General features: G+C 62.5%; 3 protein-coding genes across 12 annotated transcripts; 2 read left to right on the top strand and 1 right to left on the bottom strand.

The window, feature by feature from the left end:
- Nucleotides 1-131: 131 nt before the first annotated feature.
- LRRC56 (leucine rich repeat containing 56) lies at nt 132-17,768 on the top strand. 5 transcript variants are annotated; one of them, XM_009185207.4, is made up of 14 exons: nt 132-282; nt 1,207-1,544; nt 1,963-2,104; nt 3,059-3,249; nt 3,922-4,009; nt 7,502-7,562; nt 12,948-13,044; nt 13,113-13,313; nt 14,158-14,329; nt 14,692-14,868; nt 14,943-15,007; nt 15,130-15,272; nt 15,460-15,593; nt 16,804-17,768. In XM_009185207.4, the coding sequence occupies exons 4-14, from the start codon at nt 3,073-3,075 to the stop codon at nt 17,115-17,117; spliced, it is 1,629 nt and encodes a 542-aa protein (XP_009183471.2). In that variant the 5' UTR covers nt 132-282; nt 1,207-1,544; nt 1,963-2,104; nt 3,059-3,072; the 3' UTR covers nt 17,118-17,768. The 5 variants fall into 5 exon arrangements, with proteins under 5 accessions (XP_009183471.2, XP_003909369.2, XP_009183472.2 ...); XM_003909320.5 differs by having other exon boundaries at nt 1,958-2,104; nt 3,062-3,249; XM_009185208.4 differs by having other exon boundaries at nt 1,958-2,104; nt 13,113-13,220.
- LMNTD2 (lamin tail domain containing 2) lies at nt 17,690-21,924 on the bottom strand. Of its 3 annotated transcripts, XM_031653853.1 has the most exons (13): nt 21,711-21,924; nt 21,462-21,614; nt 21,031-21,118; nt 20,783-20,938; nt 20,459-20,527; nt 20,286-20,374; nt 19,722-19,984; nt 19,375-19,471; nt 19,077-19,260; nt 18,881-19,000; nt 18,619-18,815; nt 18,191-18,389; nt 17,690-17,945 (listed from the first exon to the last, which is right to left on the bottom strand). In XM_031653853.1, the coding sequence occupies exons 1-13, from the start codon at nt 21,896-21,898 to the stop codon at nt 17,814-17,816; spliced, it is 1,935 nt and encodes a 644-aa protein (XP_031509713.1). In that variant the 5' UTR covers nt 21,899-21,924; the 3' UTR covers nt 17,690-17,813. The 3 variants fall into 3 exon arrangements, with proteins under 3 accessions (XP_031509713.1, XP_021781051.2, XP_021781052.2); XM_021925359.2 differs by lacking the exon at nt 18,881-19,000; XM_021925360.2 differs by lacking the exon at nt 20,783-20,938.
- A 1,408-nt stretch (nt 21,925-23,332) lies between these two features.
- Nucleotides 23,333-26,979, top strand: RASSF7 (Ras association domain family member 7). 4 transcript variants are annotated; one of them, XM_017948114.2, is made up of 6 exons: nt 23,864-23,953; nt 24,683-24,813; nt 25,035-25,732; nt 26,141-26,269; nt 26,348-26,429; nt 26,509-26,979. In XM_017948114.2, exons 2-6 carry the CDS (start codon nt 24,690-24,692, stop codon nt 26,535-26,537), a joined length of 1,062 nt encoding a protein of 353 aa, XP_017803603.1. In that variant the 5' UTR covers nt 23,864-23,953; nt 24,683-24,689; the 3' UTR covers nt 26,538-26,979. The 4 variants fall into 4 exon arrangements, with proteins under 4 accessions (XP_009183459.1, XP_017803603.1, XP_017803604.1 ...); XM_009185195.3 differs by lacking the exon at nt 23,864-23,953 and adding an exon at nt 23,333-23,437 and having other exon boundaries at nt 26,348-26,979; XM_017948115.2 differs by lacking the exon at nt 26,348-26,429.
- Nucleotides 26,980-27,318: the final 339 nt, after the last annotated feature.

Genomic DNA, 27,318 nt, shown 5'->3' with positions numbered 1-27,318 from the left:
TGGTGGCGCGTCACCTCCCCCGGGATCGCCCATCCAAGTGCCAACTCACGTGGCCCCGCCCTAGCGACCGTTGCTAAGGGGCGTGGCTCAGCCCCTCAGAACCCGAGCCTCCTGCGGCTTATAAATATTTGCGTATTCAAATGAGGACCCGCCCACGTTGCCATGGGGCCCAGGCCGCAACCCCGCAGCCGGAAGAACAGCTTGGAGTAGGAGACAGCGCCTGGCGGCGGAGGGCGCCCAGGGCCGAGCTGCCAGGGCCGGACACCTGGGCTGAGCCCTCAGGTGAGAGCCGAGCACACCCTTGGGGTGGGAGCCACAGGCCTCGCCCTATGCCTGGTGGCAGGAGGGAGCCTGCGCCGAGGCGAGGGCGCGGGGACTAAGCAGCACAGCCAACGGGGACCCAGTGAAGGCCCCGCACGTCAGATCTGGTCCCCTGGGGACCCTTGCCTCCACCACCCCCTGGCCCTGCACTGAAGGGGCTCCCTGTCAGGAGGCAGGAGGGGCCCCAAGCCTTGCCCCTGAGGGAGATGCAGAGGCAAGGACCCAGGGTGCTCGGAGTTCCAGGGTGGGGCTCAGAAGGGGAGCGGGCTCTGCCCTCCCAGCGTCCATGGTGAAGGGGCAAGGGCTGCAGGGGACCAGAGGTGATGAGCTACCCACCAGGGAATGGCACTAGCTGGGGTGTGGAGACAGAATTCCTCCAGTTTCCAATTTGGGGAGCATGGGGGCTCGCAGAGGGGACACAGGGTAGGAGCAGGACTGCGAAGTGTGCGGATGGGTTCAGGCCTGGGCGAGAACACCAGGAGCAGTGTCTGAGGTGGGAGTCCAGTGGGGGCTTCGGACTCCACAACCTCCAACCCCTGGTCCTTGCACCCCTAGGCCTTGCGGCTCAGACCAGCCTGATACTCGGGCTCTTGGGCACAGAGGAGACAGGGGTGGCTGACTCAGCCCTTAGTGCCACCCATAGATGTTCTGGGGCTGCGCATGACCCGGCCAGCTCACGCACTCCATGAGGCTCAAGACTGGCAGGCCTGGGATGGAGGTGGCCAGAGTCTTTGGGGGAACGCAGTGGTGGGGTCCTGCTGTGAGGCCTGGGACCTTCCACCGTCTGGAGAAAGGCAGGCAGTGGGGGAGATTCTGGCTGGAAACTCCTTGAGACTCTAGTTTGAGCTTACCTTCTTTGATTCTTGGTGCATGGTCACCTTCCAGACCAGGCCACTGAGGCACCCGGAGCCTGAGCCGCTGCCCTGCTCCAACACTCCCGCCCACCACCTCTGTCAAGGGCCGGCCAACTCGCCTGGCGCAGGGGCAGCTGTAGACAGGATGGAGAGGATACATCTTCAATGTCCATATGTGGTCAACAGATGAAAGCCACGGCCAGAAAGTTCTAAGTGGCTACATGTGCATCTGCCTGTTCACGGATTCCTTCGACAAATATTTGAGCGTCGTCTCCTGCGGCTGTGGATAGCAGAGGAGCACCCAGGCCACGTGCAGGCCACGTGCAGCCCACAGCGCTGGGGCGAGGCAGGCCCTCAACCGAACACATAGTAAGACACACAGGGCTCCAAAGAGAATTTGTCTCATCAGGAAGATAAATCTGGGAAGGCTGGGTGGGGAGAGGCTGGGTGAGGAGTGCTGTCAAGGAGTCAGTCCAGGTCCAGACTGAACAGAGGAAGGTGGTCAGGGAGGAGGATGCTGGACGCTCCAAGCACATTTCTCACTGCACCCCTGGAGCTCGTGATTCCAGGGTCTGCGGCCGAGGCAGATGTCTGCTTTTTTTTTTTTTTTTTTTTTTGAGACAGAGTCTCGCTCTGTCGCCCAGGCTGGAGTGCAGTGGCCGGATCTCGGCTCACGGCAAACTCTGCCTCCTGGGTTCACGCCATTCTCCTGCCTCAGCCTCCCAAGTAGCTGGGACTACAGGCGCCTGCCACCACTCCCCGCTAATTTTTTGTATTTTTAGTACAGTCGGGGTTTCACCGTGTTAGCCAGGATGGTCTCCATCTCCTGACCTCGTGATCTGCCCGCCTCAGCTTCCCAGAGTGCTGGGATTACAGGCGTGAACCACTGCACCCTGCCAGACGTCTGCATCTTTAAGGGGCAACACTAGGTAAGCCTGGTGCAGGTGGTCGAGGGATACACTGGGCTTAGAAAGAACGGGGTACAGGAGAGGGACACACTGGGCCAACACCCTCAGAGGCCTGGAGAGGGGCTCAGGAAGAACGGGGTGCAAGAGAGGACCCCTGTGGAGAAGGAGGGAAGTGGGATTTGGAATAGCAGCAGGCATCGCGTTGGGGAACCCAGAGGTAACCTAGCATCGGTCACACACCTGACTCTGTCTTCCTCCTCGCCAGCTGGGCCTGTGGATGGTCAGGTCCTGGGCTGACCTGCTCACCTCAGGGTGCTGTGACCTCAGCCCGGCCCATTCCAGGTTCCCCTGGGCACAGTAAACTGGCCAGGAAGCCACCCTGACTCTTGCAGGTACTGCCTGAGGGCACGTGCCGCCTCCTTGCCTGGATGTTTGACCCACAGCAGAAGAAAGCAGCTGCCTGCAGGAGAAGGGGTTTGGCTGGCACAGGGGTGGGGTAGGGGAAGGCCTGGGACCTGATCCTGGACCCCAGGCTCAGAGACCATCAGGTGGAGAAGGACCCATAGCCCACAGATTGAGGCAGCCCCGGGAGCCCCATAGCCACAGGCAGCTGGCCTGGCACCATCAGGCTCACAGCCCTCATGGTCCTCAGGTGGGGAGGCATGGAGTCAGCACTCCCTGCATGGACCCTGAGGATGGGCAGAAACATAGGGAGGGCGTCCTACGGAGCAGAGGGGGTCGAGCCAAGGCTGGGGGAGGGGAGCGTGAGGCCCTCCAGGCTGAAACTAAGCAGACTAGGGCTCCATGAGGCCCAGCCAAGCTAGGAGCCTTCTCTAGGCTCGGGGTGGGGGTGGGTGCCAAGGGCTTGCTGTGTGTGTTGGCGGGGGCAGGGAGTTGAGGGCTGTGCCAGGGTCTCAGCCAGGCTACAGAGGAGGAGGAGCAACAGCTTGGAGCTTTGCGCTCTGCCTCTGTCAGCAGGTTACATGTGAATGGACCCAGGCTGGGACAGATCCCGTGGGCCTCGGCCGAGCACCTCCAGCTTCCGGGTGCGGGAGCTGAGCTGGCAAGGCCTGCACAACCCCTGCCCACAGAGCAAGGGCCCTGGCAGCCAGAGGGACAGCCTTGGAGAGCAGCTGGTGGAAGAGTACCTGTCCCCTGCCCGACTGGTGAGTGTGGGCACTGGGGGCTGTGGCCACAGAGGCCTGCGTGGGGTGACATCCCAGGGCTCCTTTCTGCTGATGGTCCAGCCTGCCCTCTGTCCCCCTCTTGCTGGTCTTGCCTGCTGATGGTTGGCCTCAGCCTGGCCCCTGCAGCTGAGTCCACTCCGCCCACTCTGCCCTTGGGACCCCTACCAGACCCCAAAACACCAGCAACACCAGGTGCTCGGTGACACAGATGTCCCCAAGCATTTGGGTCACAGACAGGACTGAGCCAGGCCAGAACCCACAAGTAGGGGCTGAGTGTCCATTATCCTCCAACCAAAGAGGGGGTTGGTCCTTCACTCAAGCAGGAGACCAGACGGCTCAAAGCTCAGGGCAGGGCCAGGCGCGGTCCGGGCTCTGGGTGCCGGATGTGGTGTGTCTGCCCTGGGAGTCTCTTTGGAGATGGGCAGCCCCCAAGGCAGGTCCTTCTCTGGCAGTGGCCCTCCAGTCAAGTGCAGCATTGCTCATGTCACGTCCATTTCCATCCCACCACCCAGACCAGGGCCAACATGGCCAAGGCAGGGAAAAGTCGGTGCCCACTCCAGCGGGAACCCCAGAGTCCTGCAGCCAGAAGCAAGGATGGAACTAAAGTGGGGAGAGCCAGGATCAGCACTGAGTCCCAGTTGGTTTCTACAGCAGGCCCTGGCCCAGGTGGATGACCTTCGGCTGGTGAGGGCGCTGGAGATGTGTGTGGACACCCGTGAGGGCAGCCTGGGGAACTTTGGTGAGCCTCATCCCACCCCACCATGGCCATAGCCATGGCCAGGCCTCTCCGTAAACAACGCACATTTCCTGGTTATAACAAAGCTGTTCTCACCTCTTGGCTGCCTATCGGCTTCCTTAGGGTTGATCTCTGACCTGAGGTCTGTGTCAGGTACAGGCAGAGGGCAATGCACTTAGGACCCCGCACACCACGCCAGTACCCCCAGCACGCTCAGTACCCCACACACCCACAATACCCCAGCACTCTCAGTACCCCACATACCCATGCCAGTACCCCAGCACGCTCAGTACTCCACACACCCACGCAGTACCCCTAGCATGCTCAGTACCCCACACACCCATGCCAGTACCCCAGCATGCTCAGTACTCCACACACCCACGCAGTACCCCCAGCATGCTCAGTACCCCACACACCCATGCCAGTACCCCCAGCATGCTCAGTACCCCACACACCCATGCCAGTACCCCAGCATGCTCAGTACTCCAGACACCCACACCAGTACCCCCAGCACGCTCAGTACTCCACACACCCACACCAGTACCCCCAGCATGCTCAGTACTCCACATACCCATGCCAGTACCCCCAGCACGCTCAGTACTGCACACACCCACGCCAGTACCCCCAGCACGCTCAGTACTCCACATACCCACACCAGTACCCCCAGCATACACTCCACACACCCACACCAGCATCACAGAGGAGCAGAGGACAAAATGGTGCCGAGTGCCACATGGCGTCTCCTGAAACTCATCTTGAAATAATCTCAGCCAGGCACAGGGGCCACGCCTGTGATCCCAGCACCGTGGGAGGCCAAGGCAGACAGATCACTTGAGCCCAGGAGTTTGAGATCAGCCTGGGCAACATAGCAAGACCCCTGTCTCTAAAAATAAAAAATTAGACAGGCATGGTGGCACCTGTAGTCACAGCTACGCAGAAGGCGGGGAGGTCAAGCTGCAGTGAGCTGAGACTGCACCGCTGCACTCCAGACTGGGCGACAGAGCAAGACCCTGTCGCAAAAAAAAAAGGAAAAAAAAAAACCGCTCCCTCCCCACCCCCACCAAGTTCCTTCTCCTTCGCCGTGTTCACGGTGCTGCTCGCCCCTGCTCGCTCCCATGTGTGCACAGCACATCAGGCCGCTGTTCTTTTTCCTGAACTAGTTGAGAGTTGCACATGCAGCGCCCCTTTATCTACTGACACTCCAGTGCGTGTTTCCTGAGAGGAATAGACGTTCTCTCAAATGCAGTACAATGGCCAAAGTCAGGAATTACACCTGTATGTGAATCTCAGCTGTGCTGAAGACCACGTCCAAACGTCACCAGCTGTCCCAACAGGCCGGAGGGCAGCGGCGCGATCTCAGTCCCAACAGGCCGGAGGGCAGCGGCGCGATCTCAGTCCCAACAGGCCGGAGGGCAGCGGCGCGATCTCAGTCCCAACAGGCTGGAGGGCAGCGGTGCGATCTCAGCTCCCTGCAACCTCTGCCTCCCAGGTTCCGTTTTCCTACCTCAGCCTCCCGAGTAGCTGGAATTACAGGTGTGCACCACCACGCCCAGCTAATTTTTGTATTTTTAGTAGAGACGGGGTTTCACCACGTTGGCCAAGATGGTCTCAAACTCCTGACCTCAAGTGATCCACCCAACTCAGCCTCCCAAAGTGCTGGGATTACAGGAATGGGCCACCGCGCCTGGCCTGTTTTTCTGTTTTTTGTTGTTGTTGTTGTTGTTTTGAGACGGAGTCTTGCTCTGTCGCCCAGGCTGGGGTGCAGTGGCCGGATCTCAGCTCACTGCAAGCTCTGCCTCCCGGGTTTACGCCATTCTCCTGCCTCAGCCTCCGGAGTAGCTGGGACTACAGGCGCCCGCCACCTCGCCCTGCAAGTTTTTTGTATTTTTTAGTAGAGACAGGGTTTCACCGTGTTAGCCAGGATGGTCTCGATCTCCTGACCTCGTGATCCGCCCGTCTCGGCCTCCCAAAGTGCTGGGATTACAGGCTTGAGCCACCGTGCCCGGCCAGTTTTGTTTTTTTTTTAAGACAGAGTCTCTTTCTTGTTGCCCAGGCTGGAGTGCAGTGGGACGATCTTGGCTCACTGCAACCTCCGCCTCTTGGATTCAAGCAATTCTCCTGCCTCAGCCTCTTGAGTAGCTGGGATTACAGGCAGGAGCCACCACGCCTGGGTAATTTTTGTATTTTTAGTAGAGATGCGGTTTCACCATGTTGGCCAGGCTGGTCTTGAACTCCTGACCTCGTGATCCACCCACCTCGGCCTCCCAAAGTGCTGGGATTCCAGGCCTGAGCCACCGCGCCCGGCCCCACGGTGACCTTTAGAGCAGGGAAGGGTCTTCCCACCCAGGATCACTGGTTGTCTGCATTTCTCCGACCGACTGAGGTGAAACAGGCCCATCTCCATTGGTCTTGTTTTCTGTTTTGCAATGGCCTGTGAGGTCCCTGACCACTGTGTGTGGCCACCCCGCGGCCATCTGCACTCACTCGAGCCCTGTCTATAGGCACGGTCTTAGAGCGCCTGTGCCCACACACTCTGCACCCCTTATTTTATTTTATTTTATTTTTTTTGAGATGGAGTCTCACTCTGTCACCCAGGCTGGAGTGCAGTGGTGCGATCTCAGCTCACTGCAAGCTCCGCCTCCTGGGTTCACGCCATTCTCCTGCCTCATCCTCCCGAGTACCTGGGACCACAGGCGCCGCCACCACGCCCGGCTGATTTTTTGTATTTTTAGTAGAAACGGGGTTTCACCGTGTTAGCCAGGATGGTCTCGATCTCCTGACCTCGTGATCCGCCTGCCTTGGCCTCCCAAAGTGCTGGGATTACAGGCGTGAGCCACCGCGCCTGGCCACTCTGCACCCCTTCTCACGATGCAGGGATTCTGTCTGCCTCACAGGAGCATGCCCCATCCTACAAAAGACTCCGAACGCAGAGCCTTTTCCTGGGGCGGGGGCGTGTCATGGTCTGGTCCTGTGCTGTGTGTGCGGCTGTGCATGATGGTCCGAGATGCCAGGGGAAGGGTGTGGAGGCAGCTCGGGGGTGGGGCCCAGACATTGAGTCAAGGGAGCACCACCCAGCCACGCCAGCCTGGCCCCAGTTTTCTGAGCCAACTCTTGGAGCCCAGTGGCCTCGTGCAGTCCAGGGACAATGGTCTGAGCTTCCCTGCTGTGTGGACACCCCTCCATGCTGTGCTGCGTTCAGGCTGTCTACAGATGGGGGCCGCAGAGCTATGAAGCTTTGGGGGCTCAGGGCCGCTGGGCCAGACCCTCTACCAGGCCCCATAGAATCAGCAGAGCCCTTTGGTGGCCAGAGGAGCCCGCAGCCCTGGAGCAGCTCCTGGGTGCCACACAACCCCTCCTGTGGTGTGGGGAGCGGCTTGTGAGGCTGGCCCACTAGCAACGAGGGACCAGGGGGGCTGATGCCTCGGGGTGAAGGAGGGTGCAGACGTGGGCAGGGGTGAGGGGCCCAGCCAACCTCCTCCTCCTGTGGCCCTACAGGAGTGCACCTGCCCATCCTGGACCAGTTGAAGCTGAACGGCAGCCACCTGGGCTCCCTCAGGTGAGCGCCTGGGTGGGGTGGGCTGGGGCCCTGCCATGAGGGTGTCCCATGGGGCAGGCCCTGCAGGGATGGCAGGAGAACTTGGTGGGAGTAGAGGGACTTGGGCTGGGACAAGGGACCCAGGGGTCTAGAGAACTCCATCCTGCTGGCTGCCTGACTGTGAGTGACCCTGTGGAGGGTGGATGGGCAGTTGGGGGGAGCCTGGGACATTCAGGCAGGTGTGAGGGGGTCTCTGAGAGGGTCTTTGTTGAAAGGACGAGGTCCTGGGCCAGCCTGACTTCCGGGGGTCCTGCCTATGCCCTGCAGCCTCTGGCTCAGCCCAGATGCACCCCCCTTGCCGCGTGACCCCTGCACATGGATCTCTTGTGTCTACAATGGGTGGGAGCCCCCTGCGGCAGGTATCACCTCACTCAGAGCTGGGGCCAGGGTCAGGGCAGTCATGCCAGGTCGTGTGGCAAACTCCCCGAAGGTGCCCCTGACCTGGGCCCAGAGCCCCCACTGTGAGGTGTCCCTGGTGAACACCCAAAGCCAACCAAGGACTAGGGGCCAGGCCCCCGCACTGCTCATTGCAGCCCAGGACTTTGGCTGCACCATGCGGCCACCAGCTTGGGGTCTGGGCAAGAACAGCAACCACCTGCCAGAACCTGCGCATAGAACCCAGACCAGATGGCAGCCGCCGGGAGAACCTCCAGCCAGAACCTGTGCACAGAACCCGGATCGGCCCCCAAGAGAAGCACCGGAAGCTCCGTGCCCCGCAGCAACTCACAGCATTCGGAGCTGAAGACCTCAGCAGCTCTCACGTCATCAGAAGGGAAAGAACGAGGCTGAAGGAACATCCAACTTTATTCTGGGGGTTTGGGCAAAGTGGGTTTTGTGAAAATGCTGCTGGTTTTATGTAGCCTGTTCCCAGCAGCATAAGGCAGGGGAATTCCAGGGAGAATTCTAGAACATTCTCCAGCTGTGTGAACTGGGCTCCAAGGGCCACATCTCGTTATTTCCAGATGAGAAACAAATATCAAAATGGGCTGGGCACGGTGTCTCACGCCTGTAATCCAGAACTTTGGGAGGCTGAGGTGGGCAGATCACCTGAGGTCAGTAGTTCGAGACCAGCCTGGCCAACATAGAGAAATCCCATCTCTACTAAAATACAAAATTAGCTGTGCATGGTGGCGCATGCCTGTAATCCCAGCTACTCGGGAGGCTGAGGCAGGAGAATCGCTTGAACCCGGGAGGCAGATGCTGCAGTGAGCCAAGATCGCGCCACTGCACTCCTGCCTGGGCAACAGAGCGAAACTTGCCTCAAAAAAATAAAGTAGGCTGGGCACAGTGGCTCACGCCTGTAATCCCAGCACTTTGGGAGGCTGAGGTGGATGGATTACAAGGTCAGGAGATCGAGACCATCCTGGCTAACACGGTGAAACCCCGTCTCTACTAAAGATACAAAAAATTAGCCGGGCGAGGTGGCGGGCGCCGGTAGCCCCAGCTACTCGGGAGGCTGAGGCAGGAGAATGGTGTGAACCCGGGAGGTGGAGCTTGCAGTGAGCCGAGATAACGCCAGTGCACTCCAGCCTGGGTGACAGAGCAAGACTCCATCCCCCCCAAAAAAAGTAAAATAAAATAAATATCAAAAGGAATTTAATAAAATACATGAAAATCTGGAAATGGAAGAAAATTGGAAAACACTTAGGGGGCAGACATGGTGGGCAGCCCACAGACTGGAACAGAGAGGCCTGGACACGAAGCCAGGCCTGCAGCAGGCACCAGACGACACCACAAACGAGAAACTAGGATGGGTTTGGAAAATGGACTTCTTAGAAACATGTCCCCCAGCCAGGCGCGGTGGCTCACGCCTGTAATCCCAACATTTTGGGAGGCTGAGGCAGGCAGATCACTTGAGGTCAGGAGTTCAAGACCTGCCTGGCTAACATGGTGAAAACCCGTCTCTACTAAAAATACGAAAAAAAAAAAAATGCGCTTGTAATCCCAGCTACTCAGGAGGCAGAGGCAGGAGAATCGCTTGAACCCAGGAGACGGAGGTTGCGGTGAGCCAAGATCGCGCCACTGCACTCCAGCCTGGACGACAGAGTAAGACTGCCTCAAAAAAAAAAAAAAAGAAATATATATATATATATTCAGGCCAGGCGCAGTGGCTCACACCTATAATCCCAGCACTTTGGGAGGCCAAGGCGGGTAGAACACGAGGTCAGCAGTTCAAGACCAGCCTGGCCAAGATGGTGAAACCCCATCTCTACTAAAATACAAAAATTGGCTGGGCGCAGAAGGCAGGTAATCCCAAAGTTAGCTACTTGGGAGGCTGAGGCAGGAGAACGCTTGCACCCTGGGAGGTGGAGGCTGTAGAGCCGAGATCGCCGGGCCATTGCACTCAGGCTCAGCGACAGAGTGAAACTCTGTCTGAAAAAAAAATATATATATATATATACACACACACACACACACACACATATATATTCAGGCTGGGCAGGGCAGCTCACGCGTGTAATCCCAGGACTTTCGGAGGTCAAGGTGGGCGGATCACGAGGTCAGGAGATCAAGGCCCTCCTGGCTAACATGGTGAAACCCCATCTCTACTAAAAATACAAAAAAAAAAAAAAAAAATTAGCCAGGCGTGGTGGTGGCAGCCTGTAGTCACAGCTACTGGAGGCTGAGGCAGAGAAATCATGGAACCCGGAGGCAGAGCTTGCAGTGAGCTGAGATCACGCCACTGCACTCCAGCCTGGGCGACAGGAGGAGACCTCGGCCTCCAAAAAATAAGAAATAAATAATCGGCCGGGCTGTGGCTCAAGCTCAATCCCAGCACTTTGGGAGGCCGGTATGGGTGGATCACGAGGTCAGGAGATTGAGACCATCTCCCATAATATGGTGAAACCCCTGCCTCTACTAAAAATACAAAAAAAAAAACTAGCCGGCATGGCGGCGGCTCTGTAGTCTCAGCTACTTGGGAGGCTGAGGCGGGAGAATGGCGTGAACCCGGGAGGCGGAGCTTGCAGTGAGCTGAGATCACGCCACTGCACTCCAGCCTGGGAGACACAGCGAGACTCCATCTCAAAAAAAAGGCCGGGCGCCGGTGGCTCAAGCCTGTAATCCCAGCACTTTGGGAGGCCGGTGATTTGCTGATCAATGCAGGTCAGAGATCGAGACCATCCTGGTTAATATGGTGAAACCCCGCCTCTACTAAAAAAAAAGTACAAAAAAACTAGCCGGGCGAGGTGGTAATGTTTCGTAGTCCCAGCTACTCGGGAGGCTGAGGCAGGAGAATGGCGTGAACCCGGGAGGCGGAGCTTGCAGTGAGCTGAGATCCGCCACTGCACCCAGCCTGGGCTAATAGAGCGACTCCGGCCTCAAAAAAAAAAAAAAAAAAAAAAAAAAAAAAAAAGAAATAAATCAGGCTGGGCGTGGTGGCTCACACCTATATTCCCAGAACTTTGGGAGGCCGAGGTGGTTGGATCACCTGAGGTCAGGAGTTCGAGACCAGCCTGGCCAACAAGGCAAAACACCGTCTCTACTAAAACTACAAAAATTAGCCAGGTGCGGTGGTACATGCCTGTAATCCCAGCTACTCGGGAGGCTGAGGCAGGACAGCCACTTGAACCTGGGAAGTAGAGCTTGCAGTGAGCCAAGATCGCGCCACTGCACTCCAGCCTGGGTGACAGAGTGAGACTCTATCTAAAAAAAAAAAAATTCAAAGGAACTTGTCAGAAATAAAACACTGAAAGGAAAAACAAACTGAATCGTTGGCACTCAAACATATCCTAATAAAGTTACTGGCTTGAAGACAAAGGTAAAAATTTCGAGCAGCCAGGAAAAGAGATCAAGTTGTCTTTTTTTCTTTGAGACAGGGTCTCACTCTGTCGCCCAGGCTGGAGTGCAGTGGTGTGACCATGGCTTACGACAGCCTCGACCTCCTGGGCTCAAGTGCTCCTCCCACCTCAGCCTCCTGAAGTGCCGGAATTACAGGCATGAACCACTGTGCCCAGCCTCAAGTTTTTTTTTTTTTCCCAAGACGGAGTCTCGCTCTGTTGCCCAGGCTGGAGTGCAGTGGCATGATCTCGGCTCACTGCAAGCTCCACCTCCCGGGTTCAAGCGATTCTCCTGCCTCAGCCTCCCGAGTGGCTGCGACTACGGGCACCTGCCACCAGACCTGGCTAATGTTTTTGTATTTTTAGTAGAGACGGGTTTCACTGTGTTAACCAGGCTGGTCTCGATCTCCTGACCTCGTGATCCACCCACCTCAGCCTCCCGAAGTGCTGGGACTACAGGCGTGAGCCGCCGCACCCAGCCTCAAGTGGTTTTTTTAAGGTCAGAAAAAGCAAAGTGCTCCTCAGCTGTCACCACAGTGGACACCGGAACAAAAGCTTTTGCAGTCTCCTGGGAAGCGGCGTGAACTGAGAATCCGACACCCAGCCTAATGGCTGCATAAGCGCACAGCCAGCAGACGTCTGTGAGTGACTCAGAGATCAAGGGGTTTCCATTAGCCGCTCTTGAAGAAATCTCTAGACACAAATCCCAGCCAATTAAGAGCTGAGTGGAAAAGCCGTTGAAGGCAGTAGGCTGAGGACAGACACTGACTCCGCAGCGCCGAAGGACAGACCACCGGGAATGCACCTGGGGGAGCCACAGAAGGAAGCTGAAAACGCAATGGGCGGAATGAAGCCCAGGTGAGACGCAGCCTACGGGTGCTGTGAGCTGGAGAGAAAGATTTCCGAAGAAGTCACCCAACCCTGGAGGAATCTGTGACTGCTCGGGGAAAGCCTGAGAGCTCAGGTGGCCCTTTCCTAAGGAGAGGTGTGGAGACGGCAAGGCGGCGTTGAAGGGACGGCCTCCTAGCCGAGAGGGGCAGGTGCAGGGTCCCTGGGGACACTGCATGGTGTAGTCAGTGTGGCTACAGTGGGGACAGGGCGGGCCTGGCAGGAAGCAACGTGTCCCTGCACACGTCAAGCCGCCCTGACCCACCGCCACCTCCAGCAGCTGGTCCCCACCAAACCTGCCAGTTCAGCACGGGGTCAGCCATCAGTGTCCAGGGCCTCAGGCTCCCAGGCAGCATTCCAGACCCTTACTCCGAATTCGAGTGCCCCAAACGCTATTGAGGGAACAATTAGAGAAGTGTGATGCCTGCAGCCTGCCATGGAAGAAGCTGAGCCACCCGCCGTGAGAGCAGCTTCCCAGGCCAGGTTCCGGGGCTTGGAGAAAGTGGGGGACATTGTACCCACACCAGAGCCAGGAGGCCGAGGCAGAGAGCCCCTTCCTCAGCCTTGAGGCCACCACAGGCGGTCACACCTGCGCCTACCCCTGGAGGCAGCCAAAGGCAGGTGGTGGCTGGGCAGAGGGCTAGGCACCGTGTCACCCACCAAACCCTGCCTTCTGCAGGGACCTGGGCACGTCTCTGGGCCACCTGCGGGTGCTATGGCTGGCTCGCTGTGGCCTCACTGACCTGGATGGCATTGCCTCTTTGCCAGCACTTAAGGTGAGTCTGGGCACCCTGGGCTGGGGAGGGCTGGGCTGGGCCCTGGCTCAGAGCCCCGCGCTGTCCAGGAACTCTACGCCTCCTACAACAACATCTCGGACCTGAGCCCACTGTGCCTGCTGGAGCAATTGGAGGTGCTGGACCTGGAGGGCAACAGCGTGGAGGACCTGGGGCAGGTACGCTACTTGCAGCTGTGCCCACGCCTGACCACGCTTACCCTGGAGGGCAACCTGGTGTGCCTACAGCCGGCCCCCGGCCCCACCAACAAGGTGCGTGTCCTGGGCACCCGACCGGCATGTGCATGGCCAGGGGAGGCTCCCTGTGGCTCCAGCCCCGGGGCCTCCGCTCTGGCCAGGGACTTCTGTGCCCACCCGCACTCTGTGGCCTGCTCACCCTGAGTTCATCTCCTCTGTCATCGGAAGTCTGACGGCTTCCAGGACATCCTCCTGGGCCAGCTCTGCCAGATCCCATAGGGTCACCTGCCCACACGTGATGTTCCTTAACCCACGCATGCACTGTGAGGTCCACACATAAGCCACGTGGAAACACAAAGAATCACGTGTACACGGCTGTGCACACACACCTGTGTACGCCCTGTCCAGAGCCACCTCCAGCCCCACAGGCCTCACAGACCACCCTGTGCAGTATCTCAGAGCTGTGTATGCCCTGCTCAGAGCTGGCACACCTGTGTGTGCAGGCCCCGGGGTAGCTAACCCAGCACAGGCCACGTTTGCCCTGAGCTCACAGTGCTAGCCTCATTAGCTGCTGCTTGGTGCTGCCACATGCTGGGGTCAATATCTACCAGTGCCCAATGGCTGCTGCTCTGTGGGCCAGAGCCCTGAGCTGAGGGCAGCTCCATGGGCCAGAGGGCATCCCTGGACGCGGCCTTGGGTCTGGAGAGTGGGGTCCTGTATCCTGAGCGGGTGAGAGCCCAGTCCCTGAAGTCCCTGGGGTCTGAGAGTGACCCAAGCCCACCTCAGCAGGGTAGGGCAGCATCACCACCTCGGGGCCCCTGCCCTGCCCCATGGTGGGTCTGGGAAAGGGAGCCAGGGAAAGAGCCGGCCTGAGGAACCACTGGACCCAGACCTGTGCTCCCTCGCCCTCCCCCTGCAGGTGCCCAGGGGCTACAACTACAGGGCAGAGGTGAGGAAGCTCATCCCCCAGCTGCAGGTCCTGGACGAAGTGCCGGCTGCACACACAGGCCCACCGGCCCCCCCGAGGCTGAGCCAAGACTGGCTTTCGGTGAAGGAGGCCATCAAGAAGGGCAATGGCCTCCCCTGGCTGGGTACGACAGCTGCGCCCGGAGGACCCGCTGCTGAGCCCCAGCTCCCCCCAGGAAGAGGCCCCCACCCCAGGCCTCTCAGAGACGGACAGCCACATCTCATGTCCTTCCCCAGCCTTGACCCCTGGTCCCCAGAGCTAGGCACACCCCGGCCCAGGCCAGGACACTGTCTCTGAGCAGCCCGCAGAGGGAGAGAAGGGTCTGAAGATGAGGGCCTCTCTAGAAGGCTGCAGCGTCAGAGGCCAGCCTCAGGCCATGCAGCGTGGGAATCGGGCCCCCTGGTCTGTGGACAGAGTCTGGGGGGCGCTCCCGGGCTGACCAGCTGGCCTGAGCCTTGGTGACCTCTGCTTCTGAACCTCGGGCAGACTGTCCCCGTGGAGCCCCCATCCGGAGACTCGACCCCGAGCTGTACCTGCCTGAGACGCAGCCCCGGGCCTCCAGGCCCTGGCCCTTCTCCCTGCTGGTCCATGGGGGCCCCCTGCCTGAAGGCCTGCTTTCTGAGGACCTGGCCCCAGAAGATAACACCAGCAGCCTTACCCATGGTAACTACTTGCCCCACAGCTGACCCTGCAGCCCCTCGGCCCCGAACCAGGCCCAGCCGTGCCGTCTCTTGCAGGTGCTGGCCAAGTCCTGTGTGGGAACCCCACCAAGGGCCTGCGGGAGCGTAGGCACCAGTGCCAGGTACACCCCACAGGAACCAGCCCCCCAGGGGAACCAGTGTCCAGGGTTCTGGCCCTGACAGTGCCCCGCCCTGCCGCCATTCCAGGGCCAGAATCCCCAGAGCAGTCCCTTTTCCTCCCCAGGCCAGGGAGCCCGCGGAGCAGCTGCCCCAGCACAGGCCAGGAGATCTGGCCGCCAGCACTTCCTCCCCAGAGCCTGACCCTGCAGACAGCTCTGACTTCCTGGCCTTGGCTGGGCTTAGGGCCTGGAGGGAACTTGGCGTGCGGTGGGTGTCCCCCACCTCTACCACTGTGTGTGTCCTGTCCCATGGGGGGATCAGGGCTGGGGTGATCTACCTTGGCTGAGTCATCACTGGTCCCAAGGCTCATGGATCATCCCTGAGCCTCACATGTACTTGGGATCAACTCCAAGAAGGGACAGGGCTGGAGCTCCTCCTCCTCTCCCCACCCTAGCCCCCTCCCCTATAGGCACCCGGAGTCCCAACAGGAAGGGGCTGTAGCCCCCTGGGGCCCACGGAGGGTCCCTGAAGAGCAAGTGCACCAGGCAGAACCCAAGACTCCCCCCAGCCCCCCGAGCCTGGCCTCAGGTACTGAGCCTGCCCGCCTGCTCCCCAGTGCCTGGGAGTGACCCAACACCCCAACTCTGCAGGGGGCCCTTACCCCAGATTGGACATGTCAGCCTGGCCCTACTTCCTCAGCCGGGCTCTGATAGGGACTGTGACAGGGGGGCCCCCTTCTGGGGGTGGGGGGCTCATGACTGTGGGAGTCCCAACCCAAGTTCTCCCTCTCCCAAGCCATGGTCCAAGCCCTGTGACCTTGTGGGACACCCGGGCTGGATGAAAGAGGGGTTCCACAAAAGGGGATATGAACAGAGTCCAGAGGGGACTGGGCAGAAAGAAGGAGCCACCCCAGGGTACCATGGCCAGGGGCAGTTTTCCGGGGCACAGGCATGTGCCCACCAGAAGACCAAGGCAGGGAGGGTGCTGCTGCTTCACCCCAAAGATGGCACGTGTACTCGGGGACACAGAATTAAGCCATGCCGTGCCCTTTCCGAAGGACACCAGCTTCAGTGTGACCACAGCTGCAAGGCAGAGAGGACCCTCCCTCAGCGGGCAGGCAGGCTGGGCGGGGAGCACTGTGAGCAGGGGCGACCCCCCAGTGGGCAGCTGACCCTCCTCTGTGCAGGAGCCTGGTCAAGGGGGCTGGGATGGGCAGGGAACAGAGCAGGCCAAGCCTCTGCCCTTCCATATGGTGGTGGGTGTCTGTGGAGGGGCAGAGGGGTCAATAGCTGGTTACTTAGTGGCCAGGAGCTGCAGGGGTGGAGGGAGGGCAGGCAGGGCAGTCAGGAGGAGGGGGAGCTGCAGTGGCCTCGAGGAAGGGTCAGGACAAAGGCATGCTAGGGCTCCAGTGGAGGCGGGTGCTGGGGGACCAGAGGCCTGGGAACTGGCCCGAGGCAGTCAGCCAGTGAGCAGACTCTCAGGGTCAGGACACAGATGACCCAGGGTCAGAGCCAGGCCTTGTGGTCTCCTTGTCATTGACAGGACACAGATGACCCAGGGTCAGAGCCAGGCCTTGCGGCCTCCTTGTCTGTCCCAGAGGTGGGCCTGCCCAAGCGAGTCAGGGGTCACAGGGCTGGGAACACAGAAAGTGGGGTGCAGGGGTGCTGCCGCCTGTGGACCCCCAGCCTGGACCACTGCCTCGGGGCTGCAGGGCCATGGGTGGGCTGTGGCCTCCCCACCGGGTGACTCCCTTCCCTGATAGCCTTTCTGATGTGCTGTCACTCTGTTTGCTTTCTAGAGCCCTCCAGGACCTCGAGCCAGCACCTGGTCCCTTCCCCTCCCAAGCACCCAAGGCCACGAGATTCTGGCAGCAGCTCCCCACGGTGGTCAACAGACCTGCAGTCCAGGGGGCGTCGGCTCCGAGCCCTGGGCAGCTGGGGGCCTGGCCTGGATGATGGGGTAGCTGCAGTGCCTGTCCTGAGAGCCCTGGAGGTGGCCTCGAGCCTGAGCCCTCGAGCCCAGGGACATCCTGGCCCAAAGCCAGCACCAGATGCAGCAGCCAGACCTCCCAGGGCAGCTAAACTCTCTCACCCCAGCCCCGTCCCCACTTAGTGTAGCCCCCACTGCCAAGCTCGCCTGTGCTGGGGCCACGACCTGCCCACATATGTGGTCACGGAGCACAGACCATCTGGGCGGGTGTGTTGCGGGGTGGAAGGAGTGCCTGGCCCTGGGGAGGACCCTCTTGGTGGGGGACTGGAACCCGCCAGGAAGGCAGCAGAGGCTGGAACCGTTTAGGCCCACAACTGGGTTTGGCCTGGGGAGGGAGGGTCCCGCTCCCCAGCCCTTCCTTAGGGCCAGGCTTTCCCTCGGGCACGGAGGTGGGGGCACTGGTCACCCGGCAGGCCTGTCAGAGGCCTCTCCTGCTACAGTTGGGCGTGGCCGAGGGGCAGGGGCTGGAGCTGCGAGTCCAGTCCGCCACCCCCTTGCTGGCCCCAGGGTAAGAGCCACCTCCTAGGCCGCTGTGGCCCAGGGTTCCAGCTGCTCGCCCCGAGGCCGCCGGGGGTGCGGCCCAGGCCTCCGGTCTCCTGGGATCTGTAGGACTCCCGCGCCGCGATAGGGCGGCCCGTTCCCTCCTCTTGGCGCAGGACGCCCCGAACCCAAGCGCAACATTTTCAACTCTCAGGTGTACAGAAATGCGGTTTACTTTGTAGGCCACGTTGGTTCAATAAATGATGCTGCGGACACAGCCCGCCCAGCCCCCGAGCCCGCCCGCGCCCTCCCTCGCGGTCCCGGCCCGCTCCTCCGCTCCTAGGCGCCGCGGCAGGTGTCCGCGGTGACCGGCAGGCAGCTGAGGAAGCGGAAGCCGAATCTGCTCTCCGCCGTGCTCTGCACCGACAGGGCCACCAGGGGGCAGCTCCGGTCCACGCTCTTCCGGCACACCTGCGGGGCGCGGGGGCTGAGAGGCGCGCGGGGCGGGGACGGGAGGGGAGGGGAGCGGAGGGGAGGGGAGCTGACGGGAGGGGGAGAGGCGGGGAGGGGAGAAAAGAAGAGGGAATGGGAGGGGCGGGAGGGGGAAGGGCAGGGAGGGGAGAAAAGGAGAGCGGAGGGGCGGGGACGGGGGAGGAGCAGGGAGCGGGCGAGGGGGAGGGACAGGGGAGGGGGCGCACCCGCACGCGCGCTCTCACCCGAACTCGGTGCTCCTTCCGGAGCCGACACTCCCCCAGCCCCAGCCCGGCCTCTGCGGGAGGCGACGGCAGGGTGGGGTCCCCCGGGATGGTGGGCAGGTGCTGCGGCGCGGGGATCTCGGGGTTCTCGGGCCGCGCGGGCCCCTCCCGCGCGTGGAAGAGTTTCCCCGAGCTCACTGGGGGCAGCAGGCCCCGCGTCCTGGTGGGGGGAGGGTCGTGAGGGTGGCGGCCGGCCCGGGAAAGGCGGCCCTAGAGGGCTCCGTGCCTGGGGCTGAGCAGGGGCCGCGGGGCGTCCTGGAGGACTAGGGGGCGGCCGGGGCGAGGCCTGGGGAAGTTGGGGGCCGTCCTAGCGCGGGGATTCGAGGCACCGTTTCTCTGGGGCGGGGCCTGGGGAGGGAGGCCAGATCCCGGGGACCCGCGGTCCCCACCTTGGTCTCCGGCGACTGACCCGGGGCTCCCGCACCCGGCCTTTGCGCAGGGGTGGAGGTGGGCGCTGCGGCTTGCAGGTGTCCGCGCCGGGCCCGACGTCAGGGAGCGGGAAGCGGTCGATGGACAAGTCGGTGCCGTCGTCGAAGACCCTCGGGGCCGGAGTCTCGCGGCGTGGGATCTGGTGCTCACTGAGGACCTGCGGGGCGCGTCGGTCACCCCCACACCCCAGCCCCGGCCGCCCCCCCGGGGGCCCGCACAGACCTCGCCCTTGGGGCTCAGGAGCAGCGTCGCGCAGCCGCGGCTGGAGAGGAGGGGGACGGGCTCCCGGCCCGAGGACGCGCACGGCGGCCTCTTGGCGCTGCGGGTCCCCTCGCCCCAGACCTGGAAGGGCGCGGAGCGGCGGGTGAGGGGCGGCCGGGCTGGGCCGTCGGGGCCGGGCTCCCGGGCCGGGGCGCACCGTGATGTGGTGCCGCGGGGCCAGCAGCGTGCCCGGCGGGAAGCGGTACAGGCGCTCCGGCAAGCCGCGCACCAGCTGCTTCAGCACCATGCCGCTCAGGTCGGCCGTGCTCTCCTGCGACGGGTTGAAGATGCGGACGAACTTCCCCCGGCAGCTCACGGCCACGATCTTCAGGCCTGTCGGGCTGGGACGAGAGGGCGCTGTGAGGAGATGCGGCCGGTCCACCCGCACAGCTGCGCGCCCCGCGGGGAAACCAGCTCCAGCCCGTCGCGGGAGGCCTGGGTCACTCGCCCCTTACCTCTGCAGGTGTTCCGGGCTCCAGTGGTCAGGGTCTGTGCAGGGTTGGGGCGCCAGGAGTGGCTCGCCGTGCCTGGGTGAGTGGATTTTCTGCAGATCTAGAGAGAGCAGCGCTTTTGGGGAGGGGACCCTGGAATGGAGTGCCTCACAGGGACGTTCCCTGTGAGGCCAGAACAGGCCTGCAGCACCTGGGGACGCGGGGAGCAGGGCCAGGGTCAGATGGGGCAGGAAAGGTGGTGGTTGGACCTTGGGGGCTGGAGGACCTCCTTTAGGGCTCTGGGTGATATCACAGCTCTGAGGGGGCAAAGGATGGCTGAAGGGTACCGGGGGAGACCTGCCCCACTGCACCTTCCAGGTCCCTGCTGGAGCTCCTGGCCTGCACCAGCGCCTGCTTGGAGGAGGCGCGGTGGTCCCGGGGTGGGTGCCCTACCACCGGCACGAGGGAAGGCAGCCCCGGCCGGCAGCTGCTGGAGTCGGAGTCAGCGCCCCCTGAGCTGCTGGTGTTCAGACAGGGCAGGCAGCCCCACTCCACGGTCTTGTGATGCCGCTCAGAGTGCTTTCCAGAGGACTCTGAGCTCCCTGTGTCCAGCTGTGGCAAGGGCCGGGGCTGCCTGTGGACCACACTCTGCTTGATGGCCACTCCAGCTCCAGACCCCAGCCCTGCCCCCATCCAGCCCCACAAGACAGTGCAGCAGGGAGCCCCTCTTGCCTCCCAGGACCCAGGCCCAGCTCATGGCAGGACAGTGACGGTCCCTCAACCCTAACGCATCCTACAGGTCAGAGAACTGAGCACTGGAAGGTTGAAGGGACTTATCCAGGGACACTAAGGGGTCCTTTAGTGTTCTGGGTCTTCACCTGCCAAGGTGAGCCCTCCCTTCTGGCCCCTGGGGAGTCCCTGCTCTGTGCAGTTACTTTTGCTTTGAGTTGGGCTCCAGGCTGATGAAGAGGTTGGGGTACCGGTGGGCAATGCTGTTCCAGTCCACGTCCTCCAGCCGAAAGCCCTGGCCAGGAAGCAACAGGCACGTGGTCCTCCCCTCCCGCAGGGCTCCAGGTCCCAGACCACACACGTGGGAGGCCCAGCTCACCTCCCCAGTGGGGGCCTGAATGTTTTCAGAGAGGTCACTTGGGTCCATCAGAGTCTCTGCCGTCACCACCTGCAAGAGGGGACCAGAGGCCAGTGGGCAGGGGCTGGGGTGAAGGGTACCCCTCCCCTACAGCACCTCTTCTCTTTGACCTCACCTGTGCTTTGAGGCCTCCTGATTCCTCCCTGCTGGAGCCCAGAGTTCCAGAGGCAACCTGAGCAGGGCAGGCTTCCAGGCAGGCCAGGGCACCCCAGCAGAGGCACCCGATGAGAGGGGGAGGGCTGAGGAGGGCAGCCTGGGGCAGGAGGGCTTGGGGGACAGGCTCACCTCCACACTGCCAGTCTGGGATCGTAGCATGCGGCCCACCCACGAGGAGCGGGCCAGCTGCAGGAGGCAGGACTTCTGCAAGTTCTGCAGCTCGGCCTCCACCTCCTGGAGCGTGCGGGTGGTCTGCAACAGCCGCTCCTCCAGGTGCTCCTTCTCCTGCTCCGGGAGGGCCCGTGGGTGGTGGTGGCCAGCCCCAGCCTGGCTCTCCAACACCAGGACCCTGCCCACTCCCTGTGCCCCCGCCTCACCCACTGGGCTCGCTCTTTCTGTTCCTTCAACTCCAGGGTCAGCTTCTGGACCTGGTTCTGCAGGAACTTCTCCTGAGTGTGGGAGCTCCTGGAGGAGGGGCGACCTCAGCAGCCCTCACCCCGCTCAGGCAGGGGGTTCCTAATGTCAGGTCAGGGGCTCCACTGCCACCTCGGCCCCAAGGGCACACAGTACAGCCCCACTGGGGCCGGCCAGCCTCTGGCTGGTCTGGGCAGGGGTCTAGCACCCATCCACATGCGCAGGGTTAGGGTTGAGGCTATAGCGTGTTAACTTAGGATCAGGGTGGAGGGTCAGTGTGGGCGAGGATGAGGGTAAGGATCTGACTCAGCGGTTGGGATTGGGGTCAGACAGAAACCAGGAGTCTGGGCGAGGACAGGGCAGGGTTGGGTTGGTTGGGGACTGTGCTGCAGACCTCTTGGGTGGAATCCCCGCCACTTCCTCTAGGATGTGGCAGAGCCGGGTGTCCTTGCCATTCTGGACGGCCCACCGCAAGGCCTGGATCTCCAGTTCTCGCTGCTTCCACAGCAGCCGCAGTGTGCGAGGGTCCAGGGACTCAAGAGCCAACCTGCAGCAGCAGCAACAGCAGCCCCTGCTGCTTACTCAGGCTGGGCCCCTGGCCACCTGGCCCAGGAGGCTCACCACTCCTCCCTCCCCTCCTTACTGCAGGTCAGCAGAGCAGGCCGCCCGTGTGGGGTGGGGCGTGGTGTCTGGCAGGCATGTGGGGGTCTCGGGGGCTGCAGGTGCGCCTGCTGGAGGTCCCAGGTGACCACTGACAGACTCTCGCTCTGTGGGGGACAGGAGAGCCTCTTCCTCGGCTTCTTCAACCCCCTGGCCAGACTTGGGGGCCATTCTCAATGTTCTTCAGGAGCGGAGGGGTGGGGGTCCCAAGCTGGCTATGTGTGCCTCCTGTGGCCACACAGGTTGGAGCAGCCCAGGCGGCACCACTGCTCACAGAGCGTCGCTCTCTGAAGAGACTCACATGTGGATGTCCACACCCGTGTGTTTCTGACCAGGATGGGGCAGCAGGTCACCACCTGACATGTCCCTGGTATGTCCCCCTGCCACCCAGGTGCTGGCCCTTTGCCTGTGATGTGGTGTCCCTCTTTCTCTCTCTTGTACCCCCAGTTTAGGGCTCTACCCCCAGCACTCACCTGAGGCCAGACCTCCAAGCAGGCCTGGAAGGGAAGGGTTCTATACCGTTGCCATGGATACCAGCACCCAGAAAGGGAGGGGCTGTTTGTTACCAGGAGCCTCCAGGGAGACCCCAGACCAGGCCCCTGGGTGAGTTCTGGGCTGGGCCAGCCCAGCTTGGAAGTGTGAGAGGCTGAGCCACTGCTCAGCTTAGCGGGGGGACCACTTAGTGGCCAGCACCCTGAGGGAGGCCCCAGCATCCCCTACCTAGCCTGGCAGCACCTGCGGGATAAATATGGGGGCACTGCTGCCTGTGGGCCAGCCCAGCATAGCCAGGGGTGTGTGGGGGAAGCAGACAGGTAACAGTGACAAGCTGGGGACTGTGCTGAACGCTAACTGGGAATAGTATGCTCCTGCCCACAGCCTCTTTTTAAATTAATAATTAATTTTTTAGAGACAGGGTCTTGCTCTGGTGCCCAGGCTAAGGTGCCTTGGTGTGATCACAGCTCACGGTAACCTCGAATTCCTGGGCTTAAGTGATCTTCCCACTTCCATCTCTTGAATTGCTGAGACTACAGGCACCTGCCTCCACCACCAGGCCCAGCCCACAGCTCCTTTGACCTCAGTGACAGGCCCTCACCTACCTGAACCCCCAAACTGAAGCCTCACCTTTCCCAGCCATCTCCACACACTCTGGGCTACCCTCAGGGGGCCCTGTGGGCATTCTCATTACCATGGCACGTATTCCCTCTGCTCCAGGACAAAAACGAGGTCCCAGACCTGACCCACAAGACCCAAGCATTCCAGCCTTCGCCCTCCACCTCGCCCTCACTCATTCACTCTTCACCTCTGCAACTTTCGACTATGTAAGGGCTCCCTAGCGGAGCACAGGAGACAGCCGGACAGGAGACCCCTCCACGCCCATAACTCGTTCTGAGCTGGGCGGAACTGGCAATCAATGCTCCACAATGGCAATCAATGACCGCGAGGCTGCGGGGCCCTGGGCGGGACAGTAGGGTAGGGGGTGGAGGAGCGGCTTCCAGCCAGCTTCACTGTGCGTAAGGCCTGGCACTGGGTCCAAAAGCGGCAGGAAGGTGTAGGAGAAGAGCCTCAGCCAGAGTCCGGGCCTTCCCCTGAGCGGGCACCTCCCGCACCAGGGCTCGGCGCCCGCCAGCTCCGCAGAGTTCTACCTCCCTTGCCGCGACTGGTGATCCTGCGACCCCGCGACCCCCGTGCGTCCAGGCTACTGCCGCTGCGGTAGGCTCCAAAGGCTGGCCCGGGAAGCGAGGGGAGGGGCTGGCCCCTCTGCCCCTCAACGCAGGCGGGGGTTGCGGGATCCCAGGCCAGAGACCCTCCCTGGGCGGGAACCCGCCACACTAGAAGGCTGCTGACGAAGTCGGCCCAGGAGCAGGGTCGGACACCTGCCTCGACGCGCCGCCCGCGGGTCGCAGCCGCCGCGTTTCCGCGTTGTTAGCGGGGTGGAGGTGGGGGCGGGGACCGCGGCTCGGCCCCTCCCTGCGACCCGCCCACACCTGGAGTCTCTGGGGGCGGGGCGCGGCGGCAGGCCAATGGGTCGGGGAGGGGCGTGACAGAGACAGCCAATGGGTGCGGGGGAGGGGGCGGAACACCCGCGCTGAGCAGCCAATAGAGGCTCTGGGGGCGGGGCGTGCGGGCCGCGGGCCAATGGGGGCGCGGGTCCGGGGCGCGCCGCGGCGCTGGGGGCGGCAGGTTGCGGCGGCGCCTGAGCGGGTACAGAGGCTGGCGAGCGCCCAGGTGAGCCGCGCGGGGTCCCGGGGCCTCTCGAGTGCGGGGCGCGCCTCTAGCCGGCAGGGCGCCGACTCCAACTGGGGAGAGTTTTCCGCGATGCCGGGACGGAGGGCGGGGGCGGTGCCGCACCTGCGCCCGCCCTGCGGAGCGGGGACGCCCTGGCTCCCGCCAGGCTGGGGTCGCGGCGCGGGCATCCCTGCCTGCCGCGGGGACCGGGACCTTCGGGGCGAGTGCAGCGATTGGGCGGCAGCGCCGGGGCTCCCCGGGCTGGCTGGGGCTGCTCAGACCCGGAGTCCGCTCGATCTGCAGGGTCGAGGTCTTGGTCGCGACCCCGAGCGCCTCTGCGGCCTGAGCAGGTCCGGGTGGGGCGTTCCCATGGCGGCGGCCGCGGGGCCTGGCGTGCGGGCGCCTTCGCGCCGCCCGGGGAGGGGGCAGTGCCCTCCGAGCCAGGTGAGGCGGGCAGGAAATCCTGGATCTGGTTAATGATTCTCCTTGTTCCGGGAGTGCGGGCGTGGCAAGAGTAGGCTGGTGAAGTGGGGGAGGATGCGTGCTCCGGAGGGCCGCCACCCTAGGAATGTGTGGCCAGCGGGTGGGGCTGGCACAGGAGGGTTGGGCCCATGCGGAGGGGTCGCAGCCCAGCCCTTTCTAGGGCAGGCCAGGAGAAGGAAGAGAGGAGGACCAGGCTTTGATAGGGGTAGGTAGGTCCTGACCCTGTGGCCTGCACCCTCCCCACAGAACAGGGATGTTGTTGGGGCTGGCGGCCATGGAGCTGAAGGTGTGGGTGGATGGCATCCAGCGTGTGGTCTGTGGGGTCTCGGAGCAGACCACCTGCCAGGAAGTGGTCATCGCACTGGCCCAAGCAATAGGTGAGTCCTCTTGGGGTTAGGCAGGCTGGGCAGGTAGAGCTGAAGTGGGACATGGTGGTCCGGCCCCATGGTCCCCCGGAAGGAGAGTGGTCCAGCCCCGTGGCACTCCCGGGAGGAGAGTGGGACTGGTTGCTGATCCTTTTGGTCCTCCCCAATTCCTTAAACCAGGTGGACAGAGAGTCGGGGGGGGACATAGGCTGATCTTCTCCTCTCCCCCCCAGGCCAGACTGGCCGCTTTGTGCTTGTGCAGCGGCTTAGGGAGAAGGAGCGGCAGCTGCTGCCAGAGGAGTGTCCAGTGGGCGCCCAGGCCACCTGCGGACAGTTCGCCAGTGATGTCCAGTTTGTCCTGAGGCGCACAGGGCCCAGCCTGGCTGGGAGGCCCTCCTCAGACAACTGTCCACCCCCGGAACGCTGCCCAATTCGTGCCAGCCTCCCTGCAAAGCCACGGGCAGCACTGGGCTGTGAGCCCCGCAAAACACTGACCCCCGGGCCAGCCCCCAGCCTCTCACACCCTGGGCCTGCGGCCCCTGTGACACCCACACCAGGTTGCTGCACAGACCTGCGGGGCCTGGAGCTCAGGGTGCAGAGGAACGCTGAGGAGCTGGGCCACGAGGCCTTCTGGGAACAGGAACTGCGTCGGGAGCAAGCCCGGGAGCGAGAGGGACAGGCACGCCTGCAGGCGCTAAGTGCGGCCACTGCTGAGCATGCCGCCCGGCTGCAGGCCCTGGATGCTCAGGCCCGTGCCCTGGAGGCTGAGCTGCAGCTGGCAGCAGAGGCCCCTGGGCCCCCCTCACCTATGGCATCTGCCACTGAGCGCCTGCGCCAGGACCTGGCTGTTCAGGAGCGGCAGAGTGCGGAGGTGCAGGGTAGCCTGGCTCTGGTGAGCCGGGCCCTGGAGGCTGCAGAGCGAGCCCTACAGGTGAGCCTGGGGACCTGTTCCTCTGTCACTTCCCCACCCCTTACACCGGCAGATTCGGGGGTCACAGGGTCTGACTTGGGGGGCAGCTGAGCCTGGGGACCTGATCCCCTGTCACTCCCCTACCCCTGATACGGGCAAATATAGGGGTCACAGGGTCCGACTGGGGAGGCAGGTGAACCTGTGGACCCGATCCCTGTCACTCCCCCATCCTTGACACAGGCAGACATGGGGGTCACAGGGTCCTACTCGGGAGGCAGGTGAGCCTGGGGACCTGATCCCCTGTCATTCCCCCACCCCTGACACCGGCAGATATGGGGGTCACAGGGTCCGACTCAGGAGAGCACTCCCTCTGGGGCCTGAGCATGGAGCCCTGTGGCTATACCTCCTGAGGGTCCCATGTGCCCCCAGGCTCAGGCTCAGGAGCTGGAGGAACTGAACCGGGAACTCCGTCAGTGCAACCTGCAACAGTTCATCCAGCAGACCGGGGCTGCGCTGCCACCGCCCCCACGGCCTGACAGGGGCCCTCCTGGCACTCAGGTCGGAGTGGTTCTTGGGGGAGGCTGGGAGGTGAGGACCTGGCCCAGCCCCACTCCAAGCTGACTTCCCAACCCACAGGGCCCTCTGCCTTCAGCCAGAGAGGAGTCCCTCCTGGGCACCCCCCCGAGTCCCATGCTGGTGCCCAGCCTAGGCCCCGAGGGTATGTCTGTGCTCCACCTCCCCCTGGGGCACTGGGCCCTCCTGTGGCCGCAGCCACCTCAGCCTGTGTCCTCCCGCAGTGGCCCCCATGAAGCAGAACTGGAGGTAGCAGCAGCTCCTGCCCCAGAGTGGTGTCCTCTGGCCGCCCAACCCCAGCCTCTGTGACAGCCTAGTGAGGGCTTCGAGACCAGCCTGCCCAGACCACAGAAGGAGAGTTGGCGGTCACAGAGGGCTCCTCCCCCACACAGTGGGAAGCCCTGGGTTTGGCCTCAGGAGCTGGGGTACGGGGGGGACTGCCCTAGTCCTTGCCGGTCTGCCAGCACCCTGGAAAAGCATGGGGCGTAGCCAGCTCAGAACCTGCCAGGCCCCAAAGGCCATGACTGCCTGTTGGGGACAGGAGATGCATGGACAGTGTGCTCAAGCTGTGAGCATGTGCTTGCCTATGGGAGGGGTCCTTCACTGTGTGTACACGGCAAAAGCACGTGTGTGCCACTTCCCCTACCCCAACGTGAAAACCTCAATAAACTGCCGGAAGCGGCTTGTGTGCCGAAGCTGCGCCGGGCAGGGTCTGAGGTCTTGAACTTGAGCCTCCACGGGGTGCCACTGAGCAGTACCGTGAGACACCTGGGGCATGCCACAGCTGGAGTGTCTGAGAATTGGGTCCCTCAGGCACCAGTGCTCAGTAGGGCCCCGGGCTGGGGCTTCCTGGGCTCCACATTCCACCTGCTCTGCCTCACCTAACCCCAGGGGCTCTCCTGTGAGGCCCCAGCCTGGTGGGCCTGCTGGTTCAGCCCAGCCTGACTGTCCTGGGCTTGTCTGCACCCCCTCCCACCTGACTTCCGTCATCCTGTTGCCTGGGCCCCACCAGCAGCAGGAACTGAGGACACCAG

Source organism: Papio anubis, chromosome 12, assembly GCF_008728515.1.
Source record: "Papio anubis isolate 15944 chromosome 12, Panubis1.0, whole genome shotgun sequence".
NCBI lineage: Eukaryota > Metazoa > Chordata > Mammalia > Primates > Cercopithecidae > Papio > Papio anubis.
This window is presented reverse-complemented; position numbering and strand designations above follow the sequence as displayed.

Coding starts and splice junctions, on each gene's coding strand:
- LMNTD2 (XM_031653853.1), bottom strand. CDS start 21,898: ATGGCCCCCAAGTCTGGCCAGGGGGTTGAAGAAGCCGAGGAAGAGGCT. Junction 21,119..21,461: donor GCGGGGATTCCACCCAAGAG/GTCTGCAGCACA, acceptor CCCCTCCTCCAG/GAGCTCCCACACTCAGGAGA. Junction 20,375..20,458: donor TTCAGGCCCCCACTGGGGAG/GTGAGCTGGGCC, acceptor CTTCCTGGCCAG/GGCTTTCGGCTGGAGGACGT.
- RASSF7 (XM_009185195.3), top strand. CDS start 24,690: ATGTTGTTGGGGCTGGCGGCCATGGAGCTGAAGGTGTGGGTGGATGGC. Junction 25,733..26,140: donor CTGCAGAGCGAGCCCTACAG/GTGAGCCTGGGG, acceptor ATGTGCCCCCAG/GCTCAGGCTCAGGAGCTGGA. Junction 26,270..26,347: donor GGGGCCCTCCTGGCACTCAG/GTCGGAGTGGTT, acceptor CCCAACCCACAG/GGCCCTCTGCCTTCAGCCAG.
- LRRC56 (XM_009185207.4), top strand. CDS start 3,073: ATGGACCCAGGCTGGGACAGATCCCGTGGGCCTCGGCCGAGCACCTCC. Junction 7,563..12,947: donor AGCCACCTGGGCTCCCTCAG/GTGAGCGCCTGG, acceptor TGCCTTCTGCAG/GGACCTGGGCACGTCTCTGG. Junction 14,869..14,942: donor CACCAGCAGCCTTACCCATG/GTAACTACTTGC, acceptor CGTCTCTTGCAG/GTGCTGGCCAAGTCCTGTGT.